The sequence below is a fragment of the Argentina anserina genome, chromosome 5 (assembly GCF_933775445.1).
Source record: "Argentina anserina chromosome 5, drPotAnse1.1, whole genome shotgun sequence".
NCBI lineage: Eukaryota > Viridiplantae > Streptophyta > Magnoliopsida > Rosales > Rosaceae > Argentina > Argentina anserina.
Window position 1 is genome coordinate 6,985,594 of NC_065876.1, and position 8,858 is coordinate 6,994,451.

The window sequence follows — 8,858 nt, forward strand, 5'->3', positions numbered from 1 at the left end:
GTTTTAAGGCTCAAACTAAAATTTGCGAACAATGAATTGAGATACAACATTCCCATGTAAAGCATATGGCTTTCTTTTCTAAGGGAATGCAGCACTTGATATGCAATAGAATAAAATGTAGACCATAGAGATAATCTTAGTAGTTCACTACTATATTACTTCATGAAACAATGCTCGAGTTTTGCATGTTTATGGCCAAAGCTGGATGCATTGCACAATTTTAACTCATTTACACAATATGGGGCCATGTGCTATCACAACCATGAACAATGAACCATGACTAATTAACACTAAAACCCAATAATAAGGTTGGACTTCCTAATTTGATTTCATTCAGGTTTTACTTTTTTAATAAATTTGTTTTGTTATCCTTGAACAATCTTATTCTAATGTACTTGGATGCACTAGATCTCACTAATCTGGCATATTCTAAACTGACTTTTTTTGGGTTAAATTCCAAACTGATTTATCAGTAGATTTGAGGCAAAGGAGGTACTGTGAAACTAAGATTCTAAGAACAATAGACCTCCCAGTATGAAAGTAAAGAGTGAAAGTTACAGTACAGAAGTAATAGTGTGTATAGTTACAATAGTAGAATCCCTTACTTTTCAAATATGGAGTTGAAGCTGATATGAATGTGGCTAAACATAAATCCACTTGTAAATTATCACGAAAATACGTGGAACCTGAGTTCTCATGTACATCCAGAACCCAAAATTGTTGGCCTTCAACTTCTTATGATTTCAGTAGGCTATGTAGCAAAATAAGATGACACATTATACTAAATTACTAATATACAGATTACAGCTTCTCTTTTAAACTCACCTGAGATAGAGACTTGCATTTTCAGAGAATACCATGTTGATCTCCACAATACACAACAATAACCAACCAACAGCGCCATTTTTCAGAATTGTGTTAATGCTTTTACCGACTCAGAATAGCTTAAGAGGTACTTTTGAAAGCTTTTGCTCGTGTTGACCGTTGTCCTTTAGACCTTGCTTCAAGAAGCTTTGCCTTCAAGGTATTTTCCTTTTTCCGCAAAGGCAACTTGGAAGAAGACTGTAACATGTCAAGAGCTGGTGAGGTTAGTCTTGCCATCCATTGCCGTACTGGACTTGCCTGATTCCTCCATCCAGTATTACTACAAGAAGCCTCATTCAAATTATTTTCAGGAAGTACATGCCCACCATCTGATATAAAAGGTCGATTTCTGATATGGTTTTCAGCCATGTAATTCGCATTAGAACCATGTCTTTCATCTTGTTTATTTCCCTTTCTGTAAGTTTCAGCTTCTGTGACTTCACAGTGTTCAGAGTTTTGAGATATGTTTATTTCAGTTTGCTTCGCTTCCTCACCTTTCCCCTGCTCTGAATTTACCACTTGAGATTTCTTATTTTCACCGCATGACAAGGCCCAGGCCATCTGTTCTTCAAACTTGACCTGCAAGCTAGATGGAGTGCGACTTCTTACTCTTTCGGAAGAGGCAGGTTTTTTCTTCGAGTGATCTGTTTTCACCTTTTCATCAATACCATTCTCTACAGCTTCCTCCACTTGCAATTTGAAGTCACTGTTACTCGGTTTAATTAGCTCAAAACAATGTGATTCACTGCCTAAAGAATCTTCTTCATCACCTGCATCTTGAGGTGCACTCACAACCTCCTCATTAAGTGGAACAGATTCCAGTGAATTCTTTCGACGATCCCTTGGCAACAGACTTTCGGTATTCTTAAGAGGTTTATTCATACATTTGGCTCGAAGGAAAGTCTCTATGTCAAGGCTAAGTTTGTCAACTATTGAGTTCTTTCTAGGAAGACCACATTCGGTTTGTTCTAGCTGCATCTGCATCCGCTCATCCAGCCATGATTCAGATACATGGAGAATCAACCGATCACGGTCAGAGCTTCCAGTCCAATCTTCGTCAGTTTTCTGTTTCAAAAAATGTACCTCTTGTTCATAGTCTTTGATGCCTTTTGCAAACTCATCGCATAGGTCTTCCAACAACTTCCTTGATTTTCTCTCACTTTCAAGCTCTATTAGGGAATTGGAAAGAGAAGATTTCACCTCAGAGAGGTCTCTTGCTAACTTCCTGTGTAGGCTTTCTGATCGTTTTCTTAACCTTCTCTCATCTTCTAGTTCACCCCTCACAGACTGAACTGCAGCATGAATCCGATCCTGTTCTTTGCTCTTCCTAACTATTTTATCTTCTCCAATTTGCTTCATCAAATCATCCAGCTCATGTCTATCTGCTTGTCGTACCCGAACCAAATCTTTTATCTTGACACGGGCATTATCTAACTCTGCTTTCAGTGCCTTTATCAGAGCTATATTGGATGTATGCTGTTCCTCCAAACTCCATATCCGGTTCAAGACCTTCAGCAGTTCTGTTGATGTTTTAAGATTATAATGTGACTCGCCCATTCTTCCCTTAAAGTCTAAAGAACTGGTGGGAGTCACTGCAGGGTTATAAGGCGCCACCTGAAAATTAAGAGAGGCAACAAACCATGCAAAAGTTTAAAGCATAAGACAACATCTTATAGATCGAGGCACTGAACTTAAGCTACAATTTAATTAGGTATACAAATGCTTAATAAATAGTGCAGAGTTTAAAGACAAGTAATTGGTGGAAGATGCATATAATGCAATTTGGAAGTAGTTGAAAACTATGTCATGGAGCACTCATCATAACCGTGAATGACTATATTACAATGCTAGGGCATAATAATAGCTCGTGCTCACAAGATATTATATAATCATAGTGAACACGGTAGAATTCAAAATGGTTGCAAAGTCCTTCAACAGAGCATAACCTTAGTACAGATTATCGATATGGTCACAGGCCTAGTATGATTATGTTACTGTCAACTCACATAATCATAAAGAGCCAGATGATTATGCCTTACTATAGGCACATATAACTCCATAATGTTATCAGTGTGAAGAAAAGATAAAATTGAGTTCTAGTATGCTAACAGATGCTTACCTCCATGGAACTACCACAGCTTGTTGGAGATACAGGTTGTAGAAGGTGATTATTCCTTCCAATTGATCGGTGATGTTGCATCAATGATGCAGCAATATGCCTCGTTAAATTGCTTGCACTTGCTGGCTGTTGTAGGTAGAACAAAAAAAAAACTCAATTGCAGAGGACAGAAATGTAATACTATTATCTTCCCTACTTATTTGCAGTCAGGATAGAGCAACGATGGCGGGTTTCCAGCCTCCAGAACACGAAATTACAATGCACTGAATGCAGAGTTCAATGAATCTATTTGACAACACATAGTTGATCGATACAACACCCACAGTTCAGTGAAAACCTCTTTAAATGTTAATTGAGATGTCATCAGCACCTAGAAAAGTCATACTACCCTAGACAAAGTTTTGCTAATTGATAGTGCTTGTTAAAGAATAAAAACGGAGACGATTGAGCTCCGGAAAACCCACACTTATCAATTCAAAATTGATGTTGAAACTTGAAAGTAATTAGCATTACAAGGCAAACCATGATGTCTAAATCATATGAGTTTATGATGTCTGATGAGAATGAACTCTCTGAAAGTCAGATGAGGAAAACATATGAAAGTAAATGAAGCCTGATGGCATCTTTGGTAATGATGGTTAACTATAAATGAGAAAAGCTACAATTCAGAACTAAAGAACGCTTCTTTATTATAAATTTGGAATAAATAAAGGAAGAAACAATAGTTAATTGTATGCATCGACAAGTAGTGATACTGAAACACCAAAAGCTCCATAAATCTCAAAGAAACATCTGTAATTCCAAACACAGAAGCAGAAAAAAGAAACAGTATGTACCCATCAACATAATTCACATGATCTTGCTTCTTTAACATATAGAGCAAACAAAAATAATACATATAACAAAAAAAAAGGAAAGAAACAAAGAGTAAAGAACACAGTGAAAGAGACTCAACATAAAATTGCAAAAATCCATCAACACCTAAAACTCGAAAACATGGGGGAAAACAGTACCTGGTCAGGAGAGCTGGGACAATTATCAGCCAAAAAGTTGGAAAGGCCAAGAATGCCTTTGTCCTTGGCCGGGTGGTGGTGGCGCTGCCTAGGCGGTGGAGGAGCGCCAACACCATTGTTGTGATTGCCTCTGTGCATCTTTGAGAGTGGGAAGTAGTTCTGAAACTCCCAGAGAGCAGCTCCCAGCTTTCTAGCTGAAACACGAGTCTGATTAGTAGAAGTAGTAGTAGTAAAGAGAGCGTCTTTAATGATGGGTTGATGTTGTTGTTCCTGTCCAAAAGGGAAGAGACTCCATGAGGACAACACTGGAGTAGTTGGGCCACCTCTGCTGCTTTTTCTAATCAATACACTTCTTGTTCTCCTCCTTGCCAACTTTTCTCCCAAAATTTCCTCCTTTTCTGCTTCCTCTCCCCCACTTTCTCCTCCTCCTCTCATCACTCGCCCTTTCTCTCTCTATCACTATGTTATTTTTCCTTTCCCAAACGGATGTTTCTCTCTCATCTTTTCCTAGTTAAAGATTTATTCTTTTTGGGCAAACAGAACAGCTGCAGCACAGACTGCACAGTAGTGAGGTTTTATTTTTATAGATCAGGATGGGTCTTTGCTGTGTATTGTTCTTTGGTGTGTTTTTTCTTTCTTTCCCAATTATAGTACAGTAGATTTGTTGCATTTAGTACGTACGGTCACCCTCCAAAACTAAATTTTGATCGAGATTGTACGGATTATAAGGGATTGATTGTACAGTGTTTAAATTTAATAGTTTTCTACAAAATTGGCCATTAATTACTTTATGCATACTAAGTTATTTGATCAACATGAAAAATTATTATATATACCCGATACATAGTATATATGGTGTAACTCTTTAATATAATTGATCTATTTTTACTGTGTTTGTCTTTGATTAGTTACTCATATTTAAATAATTTTTTTCCTTTCACCGCGTGCATGTTACCCATAATTTTTTTTCAGTGCTCCCGGAGAACCACGTGGTAATGTCCAGTGGTCTTCCTCACCTGTTATATTTTGACACATGGATTTATTACACCAAAATTATAATTATATTTTTTTTATTTGTGAAATGACCTTCATATGTTTTGATAATTTTGAACTAAAATTTCGGATTTAGGGTTTATGGTTTATGGTTTATGGTATAAGGTTTTAGAGTTTATGATATTAAAGTGTATGGTGTAGGGTTTTAGAAATAAATCTAAAATAGTATTTGATAAAATAGCTTAAATATATATTTTTTAATTAAATCATAAGTGTCAAATGATGATTGGAAGTGAGTACCACTAGATATTGCCACATGGTTCTCTGGTATGACTGGAAAATTCTTCATGTTTACTACACCATAAAGTTATATGATTGGTTGGAGCCAATATCACGTAGTGTTCCGGGTACATAGAATAATTACTCGATCAATAGTTAAAGCCAATTTATTACAAACTATTTTATTTGTGGTAAACTTATTTGTATTCCAAAGCAAACTAGGGATTAGAACCACCAATGGTGTACGAGTTGGTGACTAGAATCCTTGTACCAAGATGCAAATCTCATAGGCGCGTGCTCAATCCAGGGGCGGATCCAGCCCAAAGCTTGTCTGGGCTGGAGCCCATGCTTAAATTTTGGGTTTCAAAAATTTATTATATATTAGCTAGCCCAAGACAAAAAAACAGATTAGATATTTGGATTTTGGAGTAGTTCTCGTCGCAGTCACCGTTCGATCCATTCATTCTAATCGTTCGTCCTTCGTTTCTCTCCTCACGCGAAACCCTCTGCTGACTGCTGCTTGCTGGTCTGCTGCTCAGCGCCCACTGCCCAGCCGCCCACTGTTTTGTGACTTCCGTCTGCCTCTAGTCCTTCGCGCCTTCCGCCATACGTCCACACAGTCCACGCTCCTCCCACCCTCACCTTCAGGCTCTGTCGATTTCACCACAAAAAGGTTCTCTCACTTCTCTGATTTCAGATTTTCAATTTGATTGATTGATGTAATTTATATCAAATGGATTGTGCATTTGTGCTACATTGAATTCAATTATCTCATTGACTGTTCAAAGTCTTGCGTTTTGCATTAATTGACATCCTTAATTCCTTATTACCTAGCATCTGACTGAAAATTCAAGTAGAATCAATCAGCTGCGAACTCCTTTGTTGTTGTCTTGTACTCTTGTTGATGATTGACATCTGCTTGAGTGCTTGACTGCTTTGACCTTTGAGTAATATAATGAAGTGATCTGAACTCTGAAGTGATTTCTTGTTAAGTTTCTTTTTGCGTCTTACTGTCTTAGACTGTTCTTCTTCCTCTCTCCCAATGAGATGAGATGTGAGCAGCTAAGCTTATTTCTGTTGTAGTAATAAGAGGTCTTTGTATGTTAATGTATGTTAATGTATGTTGGAAGTAGAGGTAGGAATAAGTGCCTGGATAGCTTCTTTGGTCATCTTCTTCTTAAACTAATCTTATGCTTGACCGATAAGAGAATATTGGATGGCACTTTCCCTTGAAGATGACTATCCTCAAATGGCACTTTCCCTGTTAAAAGCTGAAAGCAAATCATCCCAAAACTATAAACATCAGACTTTTCTGTGTACTTTTTCTCACTACTTTCACTGTGTTCTTGCAATCTTGCTCTTCCAGAAATTCAGGAGAATACCATATAACAGGTGGACTTCCATTCTGATTTGAAGTGTTTTTCTGTGTGGAGTTTTTAATAGAAGTTAAACCGAAACCTGAAATCTTTGCAATCAAGAAACCTTCTGTGGATAACCCTCTTCCTTTGACCAAAATGTTACAAGGATTTAATTCTCCGTGGTAAATTTTCTTTGAGTGGAGATATTCCATTCCTCTTGCAATTTGAAGCATAAGATCAATAGCAACATGAAGAGTGAATGGAATTCGCTTCCTCGGGCCATAAATCTCCTTGATGTAGCTGCCAAGGTCTTTATTCATGAGCTCCATAATGAGGAAACACTCTTTCTTTTCCTCATCTGTAAACGCACAAAGGCAGTGAACAATGTTAGGGTGGGACAGTGATAGCAATGAAGAGATTTCTGGCAGCAAGGGTTCAATTTCCCCATAGAACTGCCTTGAGGCAAAGCTTTCACCCAACCATAAGATCTCTTTGTACTGACTTCCACAGCCTAATCGGTAGATCCTGCAGTAGCTTTCACCCAACCATATTTAGTACTCCTGTCTGTATTCACAAAACCTGCAGTAGTCTTGTACGTAATTTTGTTGTTTTAACCATTAGCATCGAGCAAGGTTACACCAGGGTTTTTGGAAATATCTGAAGGCCAGAGGCTACAGAATGAACAATATGTAACTGCTGCTAATTATAAGTATAACTACGTTTCAACGTACCAGCCTCTCTTAGGTAGCTAGTTTTGTGTGGTTGACTGGTTGGGTTCTTCTGGCCCTCTTTTTATGAAATATTATTTAATTCACCAAAAAAAGTTTATTTGTTTTTATTACATATTGCTATCTTTGGTATACTTATTTGTTAATACTCTTTGTACTGCGTTGCTTAATTAGCATATGCAATCCATATTAACATCCATGGAACAAATGTGCTACGTTGGTTAGCACTTGAGCTTATTATGTCTAATTACATTTCCTCTATCAAATGTGCTATGTGCCTCTTCATAGCCTATGTCTAATTACATACAGTAGCTTGTTATGTCGTTGTGATCTCATTGTTATTATGCTTAATTTCAGAATGTCAGGTAAGCCCCGTTATTGAAGTCCCTGCATCATTTCAATCCTGGATCCGCCCCTGGTTCAATCAATCTCATTCTGACTTGTGATCAGGGGTGGGGAGAGTTCTCCCAACATGAATTTTTTTATGTTATATATCATGTGAGTATGCTCATAAATTTTTGTCTATTTGGAGATGCATGGTAGCGGAGATTATTCTGACTTTAATTTTCTTTTTTATAAATCAAGTGATTTAGTTTAAAAAAAACATAGAGATCAAAATTCCAAATAATTCATTGCGTATAGGACGCCTTTAGGGTCCATCCCAGTATACAGATGGTTCCGCATTTTTATTTCTGGTCGGGTGTTTCATTACTGTATGTGAGCCTGACAAAATATATAATGCTACATTGCTACAAGCAAAGGACTTGCTGTATGTTCTCGATTATGATACAACAAAGGAGCTTGATATTTTCATCTTTGTGTCCTTCGTTCTAAATTTAATAGAGAAAATAGGATTTGAATAACTTGATCTGGTTTCGAGAAGTAAAATATCAGTTGATTGTGACTGTATGACCACGAGTTGAAGAGAAAAGAGGTTTACCGTGCCGTGTTGGATTTCACTGAAAAGTCTGAGACCATGCCTGGGATTCTGGCTCTTCCTTTTCCATTTTCTACTAGGACAAATAATAGGATTTCAGCAAAATGTTTCCAGACGATTTATTTTAGAGCCTTAGAGGGATTGTTGGTACGAATGGTTTCTTCCTTATACACGGTGGACCGGACAATGTGTTTTGCTTATGATAGACTATTAGAATAGGGCGTGGTTTCTTGATTCTTATTTTGGTTGGATTTTGCAACGTAAACAAATTTATCGTCAAGAAACCAAGAGTACACAATCAGCACATTTACAGCCTAAGAACTTCAGCTTTTATGCGACCGAGTTTTGTGACGAGTTCACAAGAAATTTCGTTTTTCTTTTTATTAACTTTCACATCGTGCTTAGTCATGTTGTGATTGTTGTTTTTTGTGTTTCTATTTGTATTTTTGTGTCCGGCCCATTCATATCTTTCGTTTTCCTGTCTTGCCACTCTTGTGGTTTATATTTTTAAAAACGTGTGTTTCAGTGTAATGTGTTCGCGGATCCGTCACTGTAACTTTGTTGTTT

General features: G+C 37.4%; 2 protein-coding genes across 2 annotated transcripts; both read right to left on the reverse strand.

Moving 5' to 3' along the window:
* Window positions 1-520: 520 nt before the first annotated feature.
* On the reverse strand, window positions 521-4,512 carry LOC126793834 (uncharacterized protein At5g41620). Its single transcript, XM_050520466.1, has 3 exons — window positions 3,997-4,512; window positions 2,984-3,109; window positions 521-2,478 (listed from the first exon to the last, which is right to left on the reverse strand). Exons 1-3 carry the CDS (start codon window positions 4,429-4,431, stop codon window positions 946-948), a joined length of 2,094 nt encoding a protein of 697 aa, XP_050376423.1. The 5' UTR covers window positions 4,432-4,512; the 3' UTR covers window positions 521-945.
* A 1,248-nt stretch (window positions 4,513-5,760) lies between these two features.
* On the reverse strand, window positions 5,761-8,332 carry LOC126795406 (light-sensor Protein kinase-like). The gene is made up of 4 exons (XM_050522247.1): window positions 8,295-8,332; window positions 6,602-7,151; window positions 6,468-6,539; window positions 5,761-5,919 (listed from the first exon to the last, which is right to left on the reverse strand). Exons 1-4 carry the CDS (start codon window positions 8,330-8,332, stop codon window positions 5,761-5,763), a joined length of 819 nt encoding a protein of 272 aa, XP_050378204.1.
* Between the last annotated feature and the right edge of the window lie 526 nt (window positions 8,333-8,858).

What these genes read in the sequence shown, in the direction of transcription:
- LOC126793834 (XM_050520466.1), bottom strand. Translation starts at nt 4,431, where the DNA reads ATGAGAGGAGGAGGAGAAAGTGGGGGAGAGGAAGCAGAAAAGGAGGAA. An exon ending in GTCCCAGCTCTCCTGACCAG is followed by an intron (nt 3,110 to 3,996) that starts GTACTGTTTTCC and finishes TACCTACAACAG; the next exon opens with CCAGCAAGTGCAAGCAATTT. An exon ending in GCTGTGGTAGTTCCATGGAG is followed by an intron (nt 2,479 to 2,983) that starts GTAAGCATCTGT and finishes CTTAATTTTCAG; the next exon opens with GTGGCGCCTTATAACCCTGC.
- LOC126795406 (XM_050522247.1), bottom strand. Translation starts at nt 8,332, where the DNA reads ATGGTCTCAGACTTTTCAGTGAAATCCAACACGGCACG. An exon ending in GTGAAATCCAACACGGCACG is followed by an intron (nt 7,152 to 8,294) that starts GTAAACCTCTTT and finishes AAGCTACTGCAG; the next exon opens with GATCTACCGATTAGGCTGTG. An exon ending in ATTGCAAGAACACAGTGAAA is followed by an intron (nt 6,540 to 6,601) that starts GTAGTGAGAAAA and finishes ATTTGCTTTCAG; the next exon opens with CTTTTAACAGGGAAAGTGCC.